Source organism: Pogona vitticeps, chromosome 6 (assembly GCF_051106095.1).
Source record: "Pogona vitticeps strain Pit_001003342236 chromosome 6, PviZW2.1, whole genome shotgun sequence".
Classification (NCBI taxonomy): Eukaryota; Metazoa; Chordata; class Lepidosauria; order Squamata; family Agamidae; genus Pogona; species Pogona vitticeps.
Genome location: NC_135788.1, coordinates 51,586,493 through 51,610,877, shown reverse-complemented (window position 1 = coordinate 51,610,877; position 24,385 = coordinate 51,586,493). Strand labels below are relative to the sequence as shown.

The 24,385-nt window shown below is 40.9% G+C and overlaps 1 protein-coding gene across 3 annotated transcripts in view; it reads right to left on the bottom strand.

Annotated features, from left to right (window-relative positions):
- FYCO1 (FYVE and coiled-coil domain autophagy adaptor 1) overlaps positions 1-24,385 on the bottom strand; it is an 88,256-nt gene that overhangs the window by 43,242 nt on the left and 20,629 nt on the right. For all 3 annotated transcript variants that reach the window (XM_020804580.3, XM_020804583.3, XM_020804581.3), the window contains exons 5-12: positions 19,629-19,735; positions 15,900-16,043; positions 14,940-15,033; positions 11,687-14,317; positions 10,728-10,820; positions 8,502-8,620; positions 5,554-5,721; positions 354-503 (exon numbers count right to left, since the gene is read on the bottom strand). In XM_020804580.3, coding sequence (XP_020660239.3) covers positions 354-503; positions 5,554-5,721; positions 8,502-8,620; positions 10,728-10,820; positions 11,687-14,317; positions 14,940-15,033; positions 15,900-16,043; positions 19,629-19,735 — 3,506 coding nt within the window. The remainder of the gene's footprint in view (positions 1-353; positions 504-5,553; positions 5,722-8,501; positions 8,621-10,727; positions 10,821-11,686; positions 14,318-14,939; positions 15,034-15,899; positions 16,044-19,628; positions 19,736-24,385) is intronic.

Sequence of the window (24,385 nt, the reverse complement as noted above, 5' to 3'; positions counted from 1 at the left end):
ACATCTGAGAGCCATGAAGGTCTGGGCATGGCATTTCCATCCCACAACTTTCCTAAATATAAACTCTAAATGCAATTCTAAAGAATACTTGGGATACAATTTGGTAGACAGGGTGGATAATAATCCATTAAAAAAACCCTCAATTTAAATCATCATTAAAAAAATTTAAATTGTGATTTTAATTAATTTTGTTTAAATCAAACCCATTCTAGTAGACATTGCAATTACTATATAATGGCATGCTTGACAAATATGTCTGAGTAAACTGCAAATCCTCCCAACTCTTTTATCATTGACAAAACACCATTGCTATCAGCGTTTGCTCGAGTAGTGGCTACTCATGGAAAGCTGACCTGCAATGGTGTCGACGATTCATCCAACCAAATTCCTTTTGGCAATCCAGGCAAGATGTTACTTCTGCATCACCAAGCCATCTTTGCTCTGCTGTGAGCTTTTGCTGAAACTCCAGAGCATCTGACTTCTGCCAAAGGGCATCCTTGTCCCTGTCAAAAAGATGCATAAAAACAATTTATCACCCACAGGTTTGTTACAGAAGTTGAACTTGGGTCCACCTGAGCTAAAACAAAGTTTCTCTATGGTACAGTATCATCCTTTAAAGATGCCTCATCTGACATTCTAATTGGGGACCATATATCTTTTCCTACTTTTTCCAAGATATCCACATTTTTCTTTCAAGAAATACATCACTGTACATTCCCAACCACTTTTCTTCCACTTTTCTTGCAGGCATGGGATTATCGGATTTTGTTTTTTCATTACAACAACCACAGTTCACCAGGAATTCCCCCAGCCAGAATTCTGGCACCTGCAGCCAAAATAAAATAAAAATCCTGCCCTCTGCTTATTAGGCTCTCAAAAAACTACATGGTGGCTCTCAAAAAAACTATCTCTCTCATATCCTCTTGTAGTTCCCATGGAGCTTAGATAATCCAACCCACTTTCCAGTGGCTGCAATAAAAAACATGATGGGCCTCAGGTGTCTGTTCCGAAACTCTTCTGAGGACTTGATGTTTTTGGCTACAGGCACGAGAATTCTGGCTGGGGAAATTCCTGGTGAACTCTGGTAAAACCGTATGCATAATACTATATGACATACATACATACCCTGGCTTTTTAAAGCAGATGCCTACAAATGAACAGAGCTCAGAGCAGAATTCAGAACTTTTCACTGCACTCCAGGTTTAAGAAGATCGAAACCAATGGAAGGTTCTTCCAAACCATTTCTTCATACCTCAGTGTAAATGAAAGAAAAACCTACATTTCTCCAAAGCTGGGTAGCCAATGTCAGAGGACTAAAAGGAGAAGGAGAAGGGACTGGGACACTGACAAATAATGTATTTCCTAAAAATGTGATAGATTCTTCATTGTTGATTAATTTTAGTGTGAGCTTGCTTATTTTCTTTTTCCTATCCACCCCTTTTTCTTTACACAATATACATTTTTAGATTATAATCCCTACACAGGTACTGTCTTGTTTTATTTTGTGTTTAAACTGATCTGGTACGGTCCTCTGGTAGTCCTTCTGGCTAAAGAGCGGTAATGGGGGGAGAGTGCAGTACATATCAGAATCCTTACCAATATAATATTGATACTTTCAACATTGCATGAAGCAGATCCAAAAGACAAGTCACACTTAAAGTTGCAACATGCAGCCAGTTACATGGTGTGATGACAGAGAACCATGAACACATCACAGGTATTTAGTATTATTTTTATAATGAAGCAGATACTTGAGGTTCCCAAAGGAGTTCAGAGAACTGGAAGCAATGCTGAGGGTGATGTGTAATCCCTCCCCCTAATGTAATTCACATACACCAGTCTTCCTACACAGGATGAAAGCTTGTTTGCCTGACTGAGAAAAATCTACATATACTTCCATGTCACTTGGAGAATATATCAGGGGTCTCCTACCAACTCTCCTCAGACTGAAGCAGCTACAATGATGCCTCACTTAACGATTACCTTGTTAAACGACAAAACTTCTATACGATTACTGTTTTGCAATCGCAAAACAATGTTTTAATAGGCAAAATTTGCTTCCCAATGATTGGTTCCCTGCTTCGGGAACCGATTCTTCACTAGACGATGTTTTTAAAACAGCTGATTGGTGGCTTCAAAATGGCCGCCCGCTGTGTAAAATGGCTCCCCGTTGTGTTTTTGGATGGATTCCTCGCTTTACAGGCACCGAAAATGGCCACCCCTATGGAGGATATTTGCTGGATGGCGAGTTATTCAGCCCATTGGAACACATTGAACGGGTTTTCAAAGCGTTTCAATAGGATTTTTTATTTCGCTTAACGAGGATTTCGCTCTACAGCGATTACGCTGGAACGGATTATCCACGTTGAGGCACCACTGTACTTGGATGAGTAGCAAAACGTTTCAACCTAATAAGAAAGAAGTCCAGTTGCCATGACTCAACTTCCAGACTCCATGTCACTTGTACATTTGTTCCTATGGTGAAGACAACAACTTCATATTCTTGGGTAGTAATCTACACAATAAGCCACATGAAAAAGGGGTTAATCATCACCATGTCTGGTGGTGATTTCCCAATGCAATTCGGTTTCTTTCATGCTAGATTTGAGACGGGGGGGAGACAAAAACCATACAAACCCACAGGAAATCCTGCTCAGAGATGAATCTGCACCATTTCTAGTTCACCTTTTATGTTCTTCTGAAATGAATGTGACTTAGGGATGCTGCATATTACAGGAATTAGTTGTTCTGTATCTGTATATCCACTACAGAGCTCCTTGTCATGCAGGCATGTGGAGCCTTCTCCCACAGACCACATAAAAAGCTCTCTTCCACTGAGTATAGTCAGGCAGTATAGTTGGTGTCATCTAGTCTTTTTCCTCTAGCAAGCAGAGGGCATCTAAAGGCTTAGAGAAAAGAGTTTTCTTAATGCTTGTGTCTTGATTCAGCACCCAGTGGATGATTCCAAACCCAGTTAAATCATTACAGAAGCCTTGGCTGACCAATCAGTCTGAGCATATTTACACTGTAAACCTTGAGGGTGGAGGGACTCTGTTGTTATTTGTCTACAAGTCACTCTAGGAGTCTCTCTGGAAGAACAGTGAGGTAAAAACAGAATTCAGAGAAATTTCTGACCATGCAAGCTGAGAGATACTAAGGCACTGTAGTCCAAAAGGGGAATTTTCTGTGCTCTGGGTCCTTATCATAAGAATTGGACTGTTTTGGCCTCAAAGGTTGTATCTGGTGTCAAATATATACACATACTCTCTTCCCTCCCTCACATGTTTCTCTCATACACATAAAGGGACGGAGTGTGTTTAAACTTCTCCTTCTTGCCCACTGAGATCTAGAGATCACTGGAGGTTGCTGCTAGTAGCAGGAAAACACCAATTTCAGAAGGCAATGAACTGCATTCCCCCTTCCTTGTTTGCTTCAAGGGAAAAACAGACAGGCTCCTGATGGCTTCAGACACCACACAGAAAGAGATCAAGGATGCTACACAAGCCATCAATAAAACAGCCAGCAATCACTCATGCAGCAAACCTCACAGCTATGTTCCAGTCATGAAAGCTGAAAGAGTCAAAACCCACCATCCTCAATATTTCAGATATTTGTGTGATGAAAATACTCAAGTAACAGCACAGTCCTACACAGTCAGAAGGTTAAGTCTCACTGGATGAAACCTAGTAGTAAGTCATAAATAGAATATGCTCATTAAATCAATGGAACTTACAGAGGAGCTGACTCATAAAATCCTCACTGATTCAAAGGGCCTAACCTAGTTGCAACTTACTACTGGCTTTCAGCCACCATGTATGGGATTTGTCTCAATAAAATATGCATAGCATTATATTCATAAGTCAGTGATAATAGATATGTAAAGTTGAGCAAAAAAGCACACACATGCATAAATAGGTCAGAATTACAGCTACAAGCATGCTCAGATACATACAGGACTTTTCTGCTAGGTAAACATTATTGAAAAAAGATACACCTTTGCCTTTTAAAATGCCGTGTGACCAACAAACCACAGGACTTAACAAGTTCAGAGATGTAAGTGTCATGTGTGGTGAACCAGTCTACTCAGAAAGCAAAGTGTGATGCCACTGTGAAAAAAGAAGCGACTTTACACAGAAACCATTACAATGAGATAGAAAATGAAAACAAAAAGGCCCTATATCTGCAAATAACAAAATCTTCTGTCTTAAATGTATGTGTGTGTGAGAGAGAAAGAGAGAGAGAGAATAGTTACATCAAATAAAGCATGCAAGATTGGGCATACTATATAGGCCACCTCACAGACCTGTGGTGATGTTGGGCTGGTTGGTGTTGAGGTGGCGATGCAACTGGACGGACTTATGTAAAGATTTAGGAGTGGGCTCTTCTACCCACCACTCCGCCATTAGAAGAGGGAAGCACACACAAATTGTTTTGCCCACCTCCACAGCCATGACAGCAGCCGACGCTGTTCAAAATTACTTTAGAGGTCTAAAAATAAATTTATATTTTTGGCCACCCTTACGCAAAATGTTTGCCACTGACACAACCAGCACAGGCTAGCTCCATGGCCATCTCACTCACAAAGCATTATTTTAAGAAGGCTCCCTCAGAGCAAGAGATGAAGGGATGATGGGTGTTCTTCCCCTCAAGACAGGAGGATGAAGGAGAAAGAGGAGGCAATGTTCTGTCTCAGTAGAGCTTGTACTGGCTTTGTTTTGTTTGTCTCTGCTAAATAATTCTGGCTGGGGAAAGACCTTATGTGAGAATCGGGCCACTTGATCTGTGGGGCATCGATCACAGTGGAGTGGATGGAGGGCTGGACAACTGCAGACCCAAGGAGGCAGGCATCCTTCCTCAATGACATCTCACTTTCCAAGAGGCATTAAAGTGAAACATCTGGGTGAGAATCTGGAAAGTCTATCCTCTCCAGAATTCCACAAAACATCATAATCATTAGCACTGCAAATACATTGAACTTATTAGCGAGGAAATGAAATACTAGTGTACTGAAATTTCTCAGTACAGATGCTTACAGTCAAATCATAGGTTTAGCTTTAATTCTATAACAGGTAATCCTTGAGATGACAGTGATTTTATAGTGGAACTACAGTGGTGCCCCGCATAGCGACGTTAATCCGTTCCAGGATTAATGTCGCTATCCGGAATCGTTGCTAAACAGAAAGAAAAACCCCATAGGAACGCATTAAACTCCGTTTAATGCGTTCCTATGGGGGGAAAACTCACCGTTGAGCGAAGATTCTCCATAGCGCCACCATTTTCACCGCCTCGGTAAGCGAGGGCAGCGTGCGAAAATGCGGGCGGCCATTTTGTGCACCTGGCAGCCATTTTGGAAACGCGGATCAGCTGTTTAAAAAAACATCGCAATGCCAAGATCAGTAAGCAAAACGCTTACCGATCATCGGAATGCGATTTTTGGCCATTTAGATCACTGCAATGCGATCGCATTAGCGATCGCAAAAAACGCGTCACTATGCGAATTTGTCGTTAAACAGTGCGCTCGTTATGCGAGGCACCACTGTATATGAAACTAACCTGAGAAGTTCAATCAGCCGTTCTTCCAGGAATTGCTTGGTTCTAGTCAGATCATCCAGTTCAGCCAGTAATTTTTTCTCACTGTTGTCTTGATCTGATCTCATCTTGCTGATTTTACCATGATAGTCTTGAATTTGCTCATTTCTTTTGATAACTTCCTCCTGGACTCTGTTTAAACATATATTAAATAATCAATAAACCTTTAAGATATCAGCCTTATCTCTCAAGTATCCCTACAACACAGCTGTACCCCCAAACTGCCAGTAGCTATTTTTCAACTCTAGGGTCATATAAGATGTCAATTTTTGCCAAGATGTATTCCATCCCATTTTCTTTGGAAAAGGGTTTTTGTTTTTGATTGTTTGATTTTGGTGACACAATGTACATACAGAGACATGCTATTTTGATTTTCTAAACTCTGATTATTAAAATTCTGGGAGTGGACATCCACAGACTCACATTTGCAGATACCTATTCTTCCCTCAGGGACGTGTGGCACTGCGGGTTAAACCGCAGAAGCCTCTGTGCTGCAGGGTTGGCAGCAGTCGTAAGATCGAATCTACACGATGGAGTGAGCTCCCGTTACTTGTCCCAGCTCCTGCCAACCTAGCCGTTCGAAACCATGTAAAAATGTGAGTAGATTAATAAGTACCACCTCGGTGGGAAGGTAACGGTGTTCCATGTCTAGTTGTGCTGGCCACATGACCACAGAAACTGCCTATGGACAAACGCTGGCTCTACAGCTTGGAGACGGGGATGAGCACCGCCCCCTAGAGTCGGACACGACTGGACTAAATGTCAAGGGGAACCTTTACCATTACCTTATTCTTCCCTCATCTGAAGCAAGGTCTGCCATAGAAGCTGCATTCTAGGAGCCATTACCTGTGGCAATACATCCTGGGAGGACACTGTCACAATGCTTCCTAGCCACTATAGTTCTTTAGGAGACATCCTCTACAGCAGTGGTTCCCAACCTTGGGTCCCCAGAAGTTGTTGGACTACAACTCCCAGAAATCCTGGCCAGCACAATTAGTGGTGAAGGCTTCTGGGAGTTACAGTCCAAGAACATTTGTGGACCCAAGGTTGGGAACCACTCCTCTATAAACTCTAAACAGCAGCCAGACTATTTGCTATTTTTCTCCAATAGGACGTTAGCCAGAGCCAGTTAATATATGTGAATGTATCTTACACATTCTCCTCTTCTTTATTTATATTTCTAAAAAATCCAATTCCAATAAAGTTGTCCAAGCTGATCGATCTGCCTGGCTCTCTTGCTGGGTGTTTTCAAGAGCCAACTGAAGACCTGGCTCTTTAGGCAAGCCTTCCCCCATGTCACTTCCTGATTTTTATCTTTCCATCTTGAATGTTACCAATATAGCTGTTTAAATTGTTCCTTTTAATTATGGTTTTTATGGTATTTTAGTGTAAGCCGCCTAGAGTAGACGTAGTTTAAATGGGCGGGGTATAAATTCAATAAATAAATAGATAGTAATAAAACTATTAGCTAGTTTATTATTTTATTGTTTTATGGGAAAGTCTTACAGGAGCTTACTTAACACTTACTGTAGATGCTTGGATTTAACCAGTACAATTTTTATCTTTTTTGGTATTTCTTATGTTTTATAACTTTTGATTATTTTTTAAATAAATATTTTATATTTTACCCAAGTGTGATCCTTGGAGGCAAGGGTGAGAGTGCCTAAAGAAAGTGCCTTAGCCAAAAGGGGTATATTGGCTTTTTTGTTCTTTGGGTGTCCTACTTGGTAAGGCTGGTGAGCAAGGTTTAAAGTACACAGAGTTTTAAGCTCAAATAAGAGTGTAATTGGACATCTAGGGACAGAAGCTTGCCCATAGTGGCCCACTCACACACCTTCTAGGCCTCACCCAGTCTAGGAGTAAAGGTGATGGAAGTTGAGAACTACAGTTTAGCTCCTACCCCTAGTACAGGGGTCCTCAACCCGCAGTTCATGGTCCGGTCCTGCCAAGGATCTCCCACCCTCCTGCACCACTACCACATGCACACACAGCCCGCCCACATGCATGCACAGGTGCCCCACCCACCCGTGAGTGCACCCCACCCATCCACGCTTGCACGCAAACACGCCCCACCCACCCGCGAACATGGGGGTGCCCCCCATGCACAGACCCTGTCCCCCCAACTGGTCCGCAGTTCGGAAAAGTTTGGGGATCATTGCCCTAGTGGAATGGCTTCTCTAAGAAGACACATTCCTGACAGGCACCAAAGCCTTTTTGTCTCCATCAGGACTCAAATAATGTAAGCTAACTAGGGTTCTAGCTATTCTGAAAGCCTCCAATTAGCACAGTGATATGAAAGAGATACAGCCTTACAATATCCTGCTTCTGCACTACATGTTTTGAACAACAAACAGATATTACAATACATTCAAATTTAGAAAATCTAACAATTCACACACACACAAATCTTTTTTAGATGTAGAATCTTATTTCATCTTACACAAGCTGTTCCTCTGCAAATTAATATTTTAACTTAATGCTAATTAATCTTAGAATTGAGGGTTGTTCTCAATTCCAGCCAACTGTTCTGGAAATATTTTTGACTTAAAGGAATGGAGCCAATCCCTGCAGCAACATTAACATCTGATTACTATATACTTCACATCAGTACAGTGTCTTCAAGTGTTCAAAATGCTTCACTTGTATTAACTTGCAGTCAGCCTTGGAACAACCCTGTAAATCAGTACTGTATCATGCTCCTCTATATTGCAGATACAAAGATGGAGGCTTGGAAAGTGTTGCTTGCCTAAGGTCAGCTTGTGAGTTTGTGGCTGAGGCAATATTCAAACCAGGGCCCTTCTTCATTCAGAGTCAAATCTCTGGCTACTATGATACACCAAGTTTCTTTAAGAGATGAAAAGATAAATATAACAGGGGAAAAAGCCCACAAATAATGTAAACAACACTCTAACCTTTTCAGCTCTTCTTTAAGTTGTACCAGTTCCTCATCCTTTTTTTGCTGGACTGCTTTGTACTTAGTTACCTGATCCAAGGCAAGATCCAGTTCTGTACGCAAGTCTGTTTTCACAGCCTAGGTAAACAATTTTTAAAAAAAATATAAATAAAGCTAGATGCAAAAAAATTCACCTTCTATTCCAAATCTAGAGTAAGTTTGACTGCTGGGATGTGTCAGAATTTCTTTGTGGATGCAAGGTCACTAAAGGGAAACTGAGATATTAAAGAAATGTGCAAATCTAGCAAATTTTCAGAAGAATGACTGTTTTTCTCCCAAGCTGCTGCTGAAATCTACATCTAAGTTTGAGGCAACATTTCTCTAGAAGTAAGAAAAATGCCACTTTTACCTTAAAACAACAATGCATAGGACAAACACTTTATTTTAATGGTGTGCTTTGTAAATCCACAATACAGTGGTGCATCGTTAGACAGTTACCCCGCATGACAGTTTTTTTTGCTAGAAATTGACTTTTTGCAATCGCTATAGCCATTCGCAAAACAGTGATTCCTATGGGGGAATTTTGCTGGACAATGTTTGTTCCCTGCTTCGCAAACCGATTTTCACTAGACGATGATTTTGGCAGCTCCCTCTGCGCTCGCAAACAGGTGTTTTCGGGACCTAAGCTTCGCAAGACAGCAATTTAAACAGCTGATTGGCGGTTCGCAAAGTGGCTTTCCTATGGCCAATCTTCGCTAGACAATGACGATTCTTCCCCATTGGAACACATTAAACAGGCTTCAATGCATTCCAATGGGGAAATGCTTTTCGCTAGACAATGATTTTGCTAAACAGCGATTTCAGTGGAATGGATTATTATCGTCTAGTGAGGCACCACTGTATGTTTGTACTCCACTGCTATGGAGCCAGATTTGGCAGGAGCTGAGAGGTTGACAGGGGCTTCCAAATGGCCATAAAACTGAGCAGAGACCTCTGCATAGTTTGTATGTTGCCTCCCCCAATTCTCAGCATTCATGGATACTAGGGTGCTTTGGCATCCAATAGGCACATACCTAGTCAGAGCTCAGGTAATTGACAGCCAACATATGGCTGACAATAAATAAAGGCTGCATTCCTGGCTTTCCAGCAATGCAGCTGCTGTTGCAGCTAGAGGGAAAATCAACCATACCTGAATTTGTGCATGGTAATCTACCTCCACCATGCTCAACAGGGGCCATATGACCCACTGGGGGGTTCTGACACTTTTGAAGGGGGCCACAGACTGGAAACAATTTTTCACACACCACCTTATAAGGTTTGTTATGCAACGTATACAAGCCTATATTTTCTTTCATATTGTGTTTATGGCTGTGGCCAAAAAAAGGTTGAAAATCTCTGATCTATCTTCTTCAAAAAGACAAAACGCCAAATTCTGTACAGCTTGTAAATAACATTTATAAGCAGATTTTAAAACATGCACCAGATTGTGTGGGCACACATCTCTGGAACCAGGCTGTGGAGTGCTTTATTTCCTGCCAGATAACATTATGTTCCTCAGTCTGTAAATGCTGACACATACAGTATTCAATGCTGAAGCACACCCACATTTCAAGGCTACAATTAGACACTAGTTCAAATTAGGGATATGTACAATGCATGGTCTTGAGCTTATTCTTCTCTAAATTCCATCTGTCATTTCCATTCCATCCTTGTTTCATATTAGGTTTTGATACTTTGTTTTCTCTTCCTGCTTTGAAATCCACATTCTCTCTCTCTGCATGTTCCAAATGTCCAAATGCATGTTCTTATTTACACACTTTTCTTGGTGGCCAAAATCCTATTGCACAGCTTAGTAAAGCAAACAAGAGCAGGCCCACTGAATAAATGGGGATTCGGTAAATCAACTTTCCCATAAGTTTCATTGGCTCAAATGGGTCAACTCTAACTGCAACTTACTTTAGCCCCGTACGTTGCCATTAGAGTAGGCCCACTTGAATCAACACCTGCTTATGCTCTGCAAATCCAACAGGATTCTGGACAACGTGCTTTCACAGATTATCATTTCAAGTTCTGCTCTGCACTGAAACAATTTCAGCATATTACATATGACAATTCCCTATACTTTACAATAGAGTTCAGCCCACAAAGAAAGAGCTGCTAGATGGTCTGATCATTTGTTAGACAACAAAGAGCTGTTCACTCATATGCACCAGAGCTTCTTGTTTTAATAAGTCATGGGACGAACCTGCAGCTCTTTGAGAGCTTCTTCTGCAGCCTGTGCTCGCCGGATCTGCCCTTCAAGTTCCTGCTTTAAGGTTTCACATTCTTCACTGACAGTCTAGAAGGATACATAAAACACCCATTGGTGTGGTTCAAAAAAAGGATACATAAAACACCCATTGGTGTGGTTCAAAAAAACATGTTATCCATGTTTCAAAGATTACAGGTTTTGTCTTCTCAGATTAGAGACTTACTCCAAATTACTTTATTAAATTAAGGGAGGAAATGAGGATGTCAAATGAGTGGGAAAGGATTTAGAATGGCTTAAAACGGAGCAAAGGGTGACAAGAACTTACACTAAGGATTTAATCCTGTACTGAGATATATGCTATCCTCATAATTGGAGATGGGACGGCATAGTTGTATTAGCAAATGAAAATAAAATGCCAAATCTCAATGGATCTTCCTTGCATCATTATACTATATATCTACTATATTAGCTATACTGTATAAGATTGGGATGTTAAACGCTAGCTTCCCAGTCCACCCATGCTGTCTGCTTCGTCTCTGGGCCTACCAGATTTGAACTTATTTATGCTGTCTGAATACTGCTATGCACAAGTGTGAGTATTCAGTTTTTATATATATGGTTATGTGCTAAAACATGGTGCTTGTGCATGCGCATTCCGCTGCCCTAGTGGAATGAGGCTGGAACATTCCCACACTGTCTTGCCTGCAAGTTTTTCTAAATCAGCCCATTGCCATTAAGCTGGGGAGAACTGTAAAACTCATTAGCAGCCCATGACAGAGAACTTCCATACTTCATCATATAGCAGCTCTGTAATATGACAATTCCATTCAATGATCATTACAGTGTAATTGTGGATATGACTACTCTGAAGTAAATCCTACTGGATTCTCTGAGATAAGCATGTAGAGGACTGTAGTCCTATTTTATCCAGAAAGGACCAATGCTCATCTTACCTTAAATTTCATTTGGAAGTTTATAATCTCTGCGCTTAGTTGAAATTTGACTGCAGAGAGCTCCTCTTTGCTGGTCTCTTGCAAGCTTTGGGCTTGTCTCTCTGCTACTGTCAGCTGAGTCTGCAGGTCAGGAACAACTGCAGCACAAAGCTTAGACTCCTCCAGTTCCTCATGTAGGCCTTGTTTTTCCTGACTGAGCCTTGAAAGCTTAAGCTGCAGCTCCTCTCGTTCTTTGGCTGCTCTTTCTTTGGTAGCATGGAGTTCTTCCATGGCCTGAGACAGCTTTTCTTCTGCTTCTGTTTTTTGAGAAGTCAAAGAGCAGATCTGAATGCCAAGCTCAGCCATTTCAGTGTTGGTCCTGTGAAGAAGGTCATTGATTTCCAGATTTTCCAGATTAACAGCTTCCAAACACTGCTTGACCTTGGACAACTCTTCTGTGAGGTCTAGAAGGCTCTTCTCTAGCTCAGCCTTCTGACAGGCTTCCTGGTCCCTCTCATTTTTCAATGCTTCCTCCCGTTCCTGAAAATGAAGCAGCTCCTGGACATGGTTTCTGTTGAGCAGTTCACTTTGCTCCTTCAGCTGCTGGGCCAATGACTTCTGCTCATTTAAGACTGTACCACGGACATCCAGCTTGTTTTGCAGCTTCTCATTCTCCACAGCTGTCTGCCGAAGTTTGGCCTGAAGGTCCATAATTTCTTCCTGAAGCCTAGCCACCTCCACTTGGTTGAGATACAACTGTTTCTCAGCTAGAGCCAGTCTTGAAACCAATTCTTTGGCTTCTCTCTCCTGGTAAGCTGTCTTTTCCAGATGGGCTTTCTCCACAGACATCTTTTCAGAAGAAAGGGATTCAATCACTTTTGCCTGATGAAGGCTGTTTTCTTCAATGTTGGTCTTTTCTGCTTCAAGGGCTTCCACTTTTTTGCTATACCTCTCCACTTGTCCTTGCAGCTCCCGAGATTGGCTCTCCAGGATTTGAAATGCCTCACTTTTCTCTGTGAGCTGTAATTTCAGGGATTCTTCAGCTTGCCTAGAAGAGAACAGGCTCTGTTCCATGTGCAATCCGTACTCCTTGGCATTCTGGAGCTCAGCTTGAAGGACACTTATGAATTCCTTGGCAGTTTCTTCACTTTGTTTCAATTCTTGGTAATCAGTCTGCAGAGCGTTCAGCTTTTCTTCTAGGACTTGTTTTTGCCTTGTGGCATTCTGTAGATTTTCATCCAGCAGCTTATTCTCTCCTCGGAGTTTCTTCTCCTTTTCATCGACAGACACCATTGCATCATCTATCTGGCTTTGGAGCTGTTTCTCAGAGGCCCTCAGTCTGATAATCTCTTCTTCTAAAGAAGATTTAGAAGCATCCAACCCTTGCCACTTCTCTTCTAGCTTCTGGTTGGTTTGCAGCAACTTTGCATTCTGGGACTTCAGCTTGTCATTTTCTTCTGACATGTTTCTCAGGGAGGAGTTCTGCTTGGTACCCTGTTGTTCCATTCTTTCTATCATTTTTCTGAGAGAGTCCCTTTCAGAAATAATCTCTCTCTTTTGCTCTTCTAAATTCTTCACTCTTTGACTGAGTTCTGATAGCTGAATTTCCAGCAACACAAGATGTTCTATTGTGTTTTTTACTTCTTCTTCCACTGCTGTTTTTGAATGGCTGGACACTTCCTCAAGTTTTGTCTTCTCTTCTGTTTCTTCTTCAAGTTTTCTCCCCAATGATTTTACACAATTTAATAAATCTTTCAATTGGATTTGAAGGTCAACCACCTCCTTTCCTTTTGCTGCTAGTTCTTTCTGAAGGACAGCTCTTTCACTTGTGACAGTCTCCAGATTCATATGCAAGTTTTCAGATTCTTCTCTGGAGCTAGTAGTGAGATTCCTCAATCTCAGTTCAAGCCCCTTCTGCATCTCCTCTTTCAGATGGAGCTGGTCTTCCACCATCTTAAGTTGAGAAAGATGTTTGCTATTTAGTCTCTCAGCATTGGCTTTCTCCTGTTCTGCTTCATGAAGCTTCCTTAGCAGCTCTTCAACCTTCAGTGCCAGTTCACATTGATTGGTAACTTGTTGTTCCTTTTCATTCAGGAAGGCATTGGCTTTGGCAAACAGTTCCTTGTTCTTCTGCTCGGTAAACTTCAACTTCGTGGTAAGCTCACTGATGCAAGAATCTTTCATGGTTACAAAAGCCCTGGTACTTTCTAGCTCTTGGTTCAAGTTAAGTACCTTTAAGTCAGAGTCTTTTTTACTAGACTCCAGTTCCTCAAGCCTTGCAGAGCATTCCTTTTCCTTGTTGGCAGCATTCAGTTCTAATGCCTGCAAGCATTTCTGCAGATCCTGAACAGTGTCCTGGGTGCAATGGGAGATCTCACGTTGTTTTTCTAGCTCCTCAAGCATTTTTGTAAGCCTGGAATTCTCCTTGCTGACGTGGCTGCTCTTCTCTCTTTCAGTCTGGACTTGCTGCTGCCCAAAGTCAATGGCAGCCTGAAGCTCCTGGTTCTCCTTTTCCAGGTGCTGGATTCGCTCCTGCAGTTCCTTCTGCCGCAGCTCAGCCTGGTCAAGCTCCATGTGCAACTCATCAAAGCCCTCAAGAGGTTCCGTGTTCAAAAAGTTATTGCTGTTGGGACTGGAAGGAATCTCTTGGGCCTACGAAGAACAAGAAGGAAAGCTTCTAGTTAGAAAAAGAGCTGCTGCTTCTTTAAAAGAATCAGTTGGTATTTTGAATCCATTCAGAAGACTATTATTTATTTATTTAATTTGTTACATATATATTCTTCCTCTTCTTGAATGGGCTCAAAAAGGCATATATGCCTACATTCCTCTCAATGCTATCCTCATAACAACCCTGTGAGGTAGGTCCAACTAAGAAAATATGGCCAGTCCAAGATCACCCACTAAGCTTTATAGCTAAATAGAGATTTGAACCCAAGTCTCCTGAGTTCAGCACTTGAACCATTACACCACACTGGCTCTTTCCTAAAAGAAGACATTTCTTTACAGAGCTATGGAATCCTTAAAACATTTAGGGCAAATCAGATGAACACGATTGCCTATGGAGCTTACACAGGAAACACAGTGAGTTCAGATAATCAGAAGAGCTGAGCAACCAACTAGCATAACAGCATAATGAAGGTTGTACAATAGGTTCTTCACTTTTCACATTGTAATGATGATGAACCAGGACAAAATGATTATACATAAGGAAAACTGTCAGAGCACCAAGGATACTTCCAAGCAAGTGTTACCCTCACACACCTTTGTCAATTACCTGCAAATAGTTGCTCACCAAACTGCTCATGCTGGAACTGCGGCTTGGAGGCTTCCACAGGTACGCTGAGGAGCCAAATGACGATAACGTTCTCCTAGAAATGGAAAAGGAATATATTCACTTTTTTTCCCCTAAAAGGCAATGACTGTGAACATAGTATCTTTCCTACAGACACAAACCTACATCAGATAAACTGAGAAGAATATGTGCACTCAGCAGCACAGATTGCCAGTAGAACTTGATCACTCTTGGAGTCTGTTGATAAAAGCCAAAACTGGGCTCAGCAAAACAGACATACTATAGCTTTTACTTCTGTATACTTATTAAATGCTAAACAGCCCCCTCTGGCTCATGGCAAATGAAAACTCCCCTCATATCTCCTGTTTCTGGGTATTTTACCGTATGTCATAGGTGTGTATGTATAATGGAAGTGATGGGTCACTTTCAGTGGTATAAATCCACAAATAACGACTGAGTCACTGATCATTTAGTCATTAAGGGCTTTGAAGCACAACCATTTCTTATTTCTTATTTCTTTTGAATTCTGATGGAACGAACTTATCAGAAGGATTCAACTTAGACGTATCAGGACAAGAAAAGGAACAGTCCATCTGGCCATTAACTCATATAGGAAAATATGGGTGTATTGTTGTACTGTAGTATTTTAGCATTTAGCATTACTGCCAAAATACATCAAATGCCCAGAATGGCATTCTTTTGGCATTTAGTAATTAGTCTTATGGCTTTTTGAAGACTAACAGGTTTTAGTTAGCATATGCTTTTGCAGAGGCCACTTCTTTGGACAACAAACCAAGCACATGCCAAACAAGGCTTGTCTTTTAAGGTGCCACAAGACCCTCTGTGGGTTTTATTGTAAAGGGAGTAGCCAGCTACCTCCTTAAAATTCTGTATACAGATTATCGATCACTTTTGAATACAGCAGCAGCTGGATTACATTACCTGGCAAATGTGGGCCATGCTGAATCTAGGTCATAGCCCCTAGAGGCAAGATCAAACTGAACCTCAGTTAATTCATACAAGTGTCCAATGATATCCGAAGTCATTTTTGGGTTAAGGAAGGGACTTCTTACATAATACCAGTCACTAAAGGGAAAGAGAGAAAAAAAAGGATTGCAAGAAGTAAGTTAAAAACAGCTTTTATTCACAGTTCTCAAAAAGATGTGTGGTGCTGCACTGTGGTTTTTCAGGATCTTTCAGAAAGGCGATGCGGTTCTATCAAAATGGCAGTCTTCCTACCACAAAATAGCCTACTTCTTTTGAACAGCTTGGCTTACAGGTCTCTGTGGCGAGAAAAACAAAAATGATCTTGTTCCGCACAAAAAATCCTTCCACAAATATATAATATACAATCCAATAAAGGTTTATTTCAGCCAATTTCCATTAAAAAGAAAACATAACAGAACTTACAATCCTATATGTATTTGTTCAAAAGAAAGACCCATTAAATCTTGAAACAAGGAAATATATACAGCATGACAACATTACCTTCTCAACTGAATCTGATGTATTATGTTGTTAATGTATTATGTTAACAAGCCTTTTCTAGAGATCCTGTGTGAGGATTTAGCACAGAAATATATAAGCCACAAACATGTGTATGCATCTCTCTCTCTCTCTCTCTCCCTCCACCAGAACAGCTTGTGCAGCTGATTCATAATCTTTCTATCCATGCTCTTGCGATGTCAAGGCTATCATAATGGGGCTACATGGGGTTGCCTTTAAAAATAGTTCAGAAATTTCACCTGGTGCATAATACAAACCAGTGAATATTTCTGGGGGCTAGGCAGTTAAGTTCATGTGATATCTGCCAGTGTGCCATTTTCTAAAAACCTTTTAAAATATTTGGGCCTGACGTATTTCAGGGATTACTTTCACCCACAGTACCCAATCCATACGGACACATCAGCAACTGAAGCCCACTTGGCCATCACCCTAGGAAGTTAAATTGGTGAGTACAGAAGACAGGACCTCTGGGCCCTGATTGAAGGAGAGAAGCTGATTTACAGGAATGGGAACCACTATCCCCTTTGTTCTCTATTGCTTCTTTCCCCACATGGAAAACAATGCTACTGCACTGAAGATATTTCTGCAGCTTTGCAGACTCTATACATGAGCAAAAAACTTGGAAAACTGAAATTCTTACTTCAGTGTAGAGGTTATATGTCAACAATAGTCCGTCTGCATAGAGGCTATTTTCCATTTGGAGAAATTGAGAAGAGAGGCCTATGTGTGGTGACCCTCTTCATGTAAATAACACCTGAACAGGGTGGGAGATGACAATGACCTCTATGAGCTAGCTTACAAAATTTCTGCTAGAGAAAGTGCAAAAGTGGCCACACTGGCTGGGGTATTCTAAAAGCCATAATCCAAAAAGTAAGTTTTCCAAACTCTTCATATGCCATAGACCAGGATTATCTCTGTTTACATATGGCAAAATCTTGTTGGCATACAGTTATGCCAGCATAAACCAGACCTGGCACTGGAAATATTTAATTTAAACTAAGTGAAAAAAGCTTCTTATTCTTCCCTCTCAGGTTTTGAGACTCCCTAGGATTGATTTCCCTTTAGTTCTGGAGAATCCTTTGGCAGCCTCAAGATGGTGGGAAAGTCTTTATTAATTAAAAACCACCACAAGATTGCTGCCAGTGATCCCAATTCCAGTGGTGGTGATCCAGCTGTGTTTTTTGTTTGTTTTTTTTTAACTATTAAAAGCTCCCCTCCTCTATCCTGAGGCTTCCAAAGCTTCCCAGGGCAAAAGGGAGTCCTAAGAAGTCTCTGAACCTGAAAGGGGATGAAAATATGAAGCTTTCAATTAGCATAAATTAAACATCTCTGGCATTGGATCCAGTTTACATCAGTGTAACTTTGTGCAACAGGATTTTGCCCCACATCTTTGTGACTAAATATCAGGGATTTCTGAAATAAAATCCATAATTTCTGCTACTGTCAACTTGTTATGGATCACAAGAGCTTTTAGACATAGATCACTAAGAGATTTGCCAGTATTTATTTATTTATTTATTTATTTATTTATTTATTTATTTATTTATTTATTAGATTTCTATCCCGCCCTTTTAGACAAAGTCTACTCCGGGTGGGTGTAGATAATTATCTTTCGTCTGTCACTAGTTACCTTTTTTTTCATCCTCCTCTTTGGCTTCCCTATTCCCTCTCTTCCTCTTTTAAAGTAGGTAAGACTATAAGCCAACTGTCAGAGACAGTTATTCTACAGTAGCCAGCTTTTTTTGCACTTCTTTATTTCTCTCTTGTTCTCCTAGAGATTGGAGCTAACGTCTTAAAAAGTAATACCTGGAGTCTGCAAGTTCATCTAGAGACTGCTCCACTAATAACTCTCATTGCTCCACACTAAAAAGTGTTGGAGACAGAGCCACCCATACCTCCTCTAATGCCCAGCACACTCTACTAACAGAGCAATAGGAATTCCTTGGAAGTGCAAGGAGTGTGGGTAGGTGCCTGGATTGAAATAATCAAAATAATTTTCAGAGCAACACAGAAGCAGTAACAAGTGATAAACAAGTTGCTTTGGTTTCTAGGGCAATGTCCACAACATGTGTTCACAGCAACGAACAAGTAAAGGAACAACTTACTTTCACAAAGCTCTGGTAACACCATTAGCATTATTTTCTAAGTAACAAAGGGCAATAACATTACACATTCACAATAACAGAATGACGTCCTCATATTACTCTTTGAACACAATCGGTAATGCTATCATCACATTATTTGTTACTGCTTAACATTAATTCTATGCAATGGTGGGTGGAGGGGGAGAGGCTTCTGTTCGATTTTTAACTTCCAAATAAGGATCCCGTGCTACTTAGAAACACAGGCGGTCTTGTCTTTCTCCTCCTTTCACAACTATATAGCCCTGGAAGTAGGCAAGGCAACAGGTCACAGTTCCTAGGCAGCCTAGAGCTGGGCCATGGAAGATGCCAGACACACCCCAGAAAGTTAGATGGCAGCTGAGAATGTTCAGTGCAAGACTGCTATTTTCAGGTTAAAAATAAAGCAGCCCCCCCTTAATTAAAGGCACACAACAACAATCAAAACTAGCAATGCAATAAAGTTACTTCTGAAACCTAGGTAACAATATTAAGATGTTCTGTACAGGTAGTTAAGAAGTACTGGACACATTACTTTTGAAGACTAACGTTCTAGTATATGTAGCTCTGGCAAATAAAACAACTCCTTACCAAGAAAGATCTGGCTATGTATAATTTTAACTGTTTATTTTCACTACTTTAATTATGTTTTATCTAGCTTGGTTTTACTTACACCATACTGCTGATCCTCCCCCTTTTTGGAGATTCTATTGTGTACTTCTTATTTGCCAGAATCCTGTTGTCAATTTACACAGGCATAAGCTAAGCAGTGTAACCCTCTGCAGCAAACTGCCACTAACTAACACGGCACTGCTCACATTATGAGGAATGTTCATGAATGCACTAAAAACATGCACCTAGTAATGCAACTAGTATGCTATACATAAATATCAGTTCGCTGCTCTGAACTGTACAGTTTAACTTATGCACATGTAAATCACCAACAAGATTCTAGCCACTGTTGTTAGTCTTTTTTAGCATCATTTTACAGAAAAGCGGAACATAAATTTGATGAACAAAATAAAATAAGGCAAATGGCATGTACCTTGTTACTTTGGTATTCATAAAACATTGTTGCAAAGTGTCTGCCAGCCTTTGGTGAACTAAACAGTAACGGAGGAATGCCCTGCCTCTGCCAAGGGATGTTCTGATCTGGAAAAAGAAAACACCACACATGAGGATGTAATATACACCTCCATACATCTATAAGCATAATTTGCAAAACCAGTGTTTTGCATTAAAAACCAGCAGCCAATGGAGTAGATTCTTCCCTGGTTTTATATCAATCAAACCACAGACATTAATGCCATCGCTGTACAAACACTAGGCCTTTTTAAAGAGAGCAGGCGATTGCCTGGGATCTCATACATAGAGCAGTACATTACAAACAATATATTCAAACTGGGATAAGATGGCGTCTTGAGCACCTGCACAAGCAGCTTAACTTTTAAAGGTGAATCACCACAAAAATTATCTGTTGCAAGGTAACTTGTGCGATTCAGCACACAACAGATAATTACAGCGATTACTTAATTTGAGGCAATTCATCTCCAAAAGCACACTTGCAGGTATAACTAGGCAAGAGGATTTTGGCCAATAAATAAGCAAAATGTAAATATGTTCTGAGAAATAAGAAGTTCCAATTTACTTACCCTCATCTTCCCCAGGGAACACCTTAGGTCTCAGGTGTTCCTGGGGAAGATCAGACAAAGGGCTACCTGGAAAATAAATGGCACTTTTGGATTTCTTTGATGACAACTATTACTTCATTTTGTTTCGATACTGCCTTTCTCCCAGAAGTGGAACCCAAGGCAAAACTTACAATGTGGTTCAAAGACTATATCACTAAAACACAGTAAGCTAAAAATATAAAAATACAATTAAAGCCGTTAGAGTACAATATTTTTTTAAAAAAAACTTGAAAGCAGGATATAATTCACGTTCTGTGAAGCCAAAGATCCTGGTTTAATAAACCACAATGTGAGCCAGCAGCTTGCTACAATACACACTCTGTTCACTCATGCCCCACACATCCTTTCATGTGAGCCAGGTTTTTAAAAGTTGGCTTATGACTCCTATCTTTTTTTGGGCACACTCAGACATGTCCTGGGCTTGGACCTGATATGAAGTTATCCCTTCCTGTTAATTTGCTTGAACAAAGGGAGGAGCAAATGGGCCTCATACCCCAGCATACCTGTCCACATGGCGGTTGGTGAAGCCAAGATGCATGACTCGAAACATACAAATGCAGCCAATATCTCTAACACTGACAGTCAGTGCAGTATTTTGGTCAAAGGGCCAGACTGGAGTTGTAAGATTCCCGCTCTACCTCAGACTGAGCTATAAAGCTCTCCGGGTTACCTTGAGCTAGTTGCCATCTTTTAGTCTAACTCACCTTACACTGCTGTTGTGAGGATAAAGTGAAGAAAGAAGAAAGCTATTTACCATGCCTTGAGCTCACTGGAGGAAAGGAAGAGATAACGTAACTACCACATAAATAAGTAAAAGCTTTGAAAAGTTTTGAAAGATTTTCTTTCATTGCTCAAAACTCTTCAGACAGAAGGTACCATAATACTGTACTGTACAATGCCATATGCAGACAACCTAGGGCCTGGGCACCAATTTTGCTCTCCCTTGGATCATGGAAGGCTATACTGTAATCCAATATACTAGGGGGAGTGGGAAGAACGCTATTTTGGGCCAAAAAGGTGATGGGGGTTGTGAGAGATGTCAGACGCAGGTCATGCTAGAGGAGGCTGTATATGCCTTGTGAGCCACAGTTCGCCCACTCCTGTTTTATATGTTTATTTACTGACAGTATAAACTAGTACTTAGCCAAGTACTAATGTGATGATTGAGGAATGGAAGCTCACCTGAAGTTCTCCTAAGCTGATATTTGAAGCAGGGACTTAGACCTTACAGCTCATTCTCCTAGCCATAAAGTTAAATTAGCTCCTTCTACTTATCCCTCCTTCAGCTGGTGTCATCACAATACTACTCTGGATAGTCTAAATCTTGTTTGTATATACAAAGTCTAACTCTTATTAACAGACTTGATAAACATCTCTGTTAACCTGTTTGGACCATCCTGTTAACTAATCAAATCAACTCATTAAGTGCAAGAATAAGGCTGATGAAACATCTTTGGAGCGGGCACTTACCGGTAACTTTGTTGTCCTTTTCAAAAGACTGAAACGAGGTGGGATTTTAAGGTGAAACAAAGAGTGGGAAACTGCAGGGGTCCTGCACCCAGTTTTGGATGCCACATGTTAAGAAAGGTGCCTACAAATTAGCTCCCATCTAGATGACAATATCCCAGCTGGAAACTACTAAGAAACAGATGAAATAGCTGAGTGTGTTTAAGCTGCAGTGGCAAAAAAAAAGTTAAAGGGAAGATACGATAGCTTGTCCTCAAATATTGAAAGAGCCACCAAGCAGAAAATTGAGCAGCTTTGCTCTTCTGTTGTAGCAGAATGCGAACTAATGATCCAAAATGGAAATGAAGCAAATTTTATGGGAACAAGACATCTAAATAGTATAAGCCATTTGAAAGCAGAACAGAAGGCAATGGGATCTTCCTCACTGGACCTGTTTAAGAAGCTGGAAAACCATACATATCAGTTTGTTGTAATTATAACATCCCTGTACAAAATAGGGTTACAATAGATGCCCTCCGAAGTCCCTCCCCAGCCATAAAATTCTTTGATTCTGTAATAGGCTCTGAGAGGCATTTTGTCTGAAGAGCAATCTAGAAAAGTAATAATCAATTCAAGCCTGCCACCTGCAGGCTCATGTCTGGGATTATGCATGGGAAAGAACAGTGTCTAATTTATTTTAGGTGGGTGAAACTGCCACTAAGAATATAAGGATATAGAGCAGAAGCACAGATGGCATAGAAGATTTTCATAAGAAGCAGAATGAGCAGAGTGGTCGCAATGACCAGATAGGCAGGATACAAATAGAATAAATAAATAATAAATAAAGGTCCTTTCTCCCCTCTGACACTGCTAACATGTGGGATGACCCAGACCATTGGGGTAACACAGACTGAAGAAAGTACTATTCCAGATAATGCATAATTCATTAATGGGAAAGCCAAAAGGTGAGTAATCTCAATAGCCAATAGATGGTCAGGCTTTAAAAGGGAACAGACATATTCATGGAAAAGTAGTCTACTGAAGGTGTAAGGTCCAAAGACCATATGCCAGGAATGGGCAAAGTATGATCCACGGGCCACATGCAGCTCCTCGGGATCATTTTGTGCCCCTCAGCTTCAAATGCAACCCCCCCAAACACACAAAAAATGGTCAAAAATTGTTTTTCCTCTTCTTGGACGGTAGCACGAAAGTCAATGTTTGCTTTAAGGTATTTTTTTTTTAAATATGATCCCCAATCCACCACTTTCCAGATGCTGCAGTACTGAATCTCCCATCCTCCCTAGCCAGCACAGCCATTGATTATGTGGCAGGGGAATACGTGAAGTTGCAGGCCCACTACTCTGCTGAGACTGAGGAAGCCTGCTTTCCTGCAATACATTGTGTGCCACTGACATTGTTGCACATCATGGCCCCAATTTCCTCCACTGTTTCCTTTGGTCAGAGTGGGAACATCTTGTATTTTGAAAAAAGGCACCACACACACTGGGGTTGTTCTGTCAGGTCTAGGGAATCCTCTGTCCTCCACCTGCTGAAAACTGCTGCTTCCATTAGCTCTCACCATTGCCTGGGTCGGCAGGAGCTGATGTGAACTGAAATCCAGCAAGCCCTGGAAGGCCTCAGATTTTCTAGCCAACTACTATACCAATAATAAGAAACCCACACCTTATGCTGACTGTGAATGTAGTAATCATTCATTTGGCCAAACCTGTGGCCTTCTTAAGATCTATACAAAGCTACACTTGTCTTTGTTCCTTGGAGGCATTTACTTGCATAAACGTGTAAACAGCTCCTTCCTTTTTTTGTACTGGGAAAGAGGCTTTAACCATTATTCTTGAAATTAAGGAAGCTTATTATGAGTCAAGATGGGGAAAACATCCCTGTCAAAAGGCATCAGACTGGCAGAAGCGGGAACAGGAAGAGCTGTGTTTGTTCAAAGGTACACGAGGAACCAAAAAAGGCATTTGGCAGGGTACCTACTTTTGTAACCTGTAAGAAGCAAGCAAGGGCTTGCCCACTCATTATTTTCTGTTCAATCATCTTTGGATACAACACTCCCAAGGAGTGAACTGCTAATAACGTGTACAACAGACTGCATTTCCTATGATTGGCTGAAAGAAAATGCTATTAAAGGGATTACAGGAACTGTTGTTTTCTGGTTGAATCTGTGACTGGCTATTCAGTTCAAACATTACTTCTTTCTTTTAATAGATGAGGTCTCTGTCAGGACTGCCCACATGGAGAAAAAGAGCAACATTGTATGCACCAGCCTCGTCTGCCTTAATTTTAAAGGGAACTGATCTAAAGTAGGGAGGGGCAGGGGGAATGAAGAGTCATATTCACATTTTATGGTACAGTATTCTTCTACTGCCACATTAGGTTGGGAGTTCAATTCTCCACTGCGTGCTGCAGGAGAAGAGCCAGCTTGTGTGGTCTTCAAAAAGCAAAAGGGTCCTAGAGCACCCCAAGAAGGACTAGTAAACACCTATGAGTACTCTATAACTTGAAAATCCTGGAAAACATCTTCATGATTTAGAATTCACTTGACACCCTATAATTATTACTGTTATCAAAGCACCAAACATATCAACATTGACATATATATGTTGACATACACAATAGCCCTATTCAGCATTTGTTATCCCAT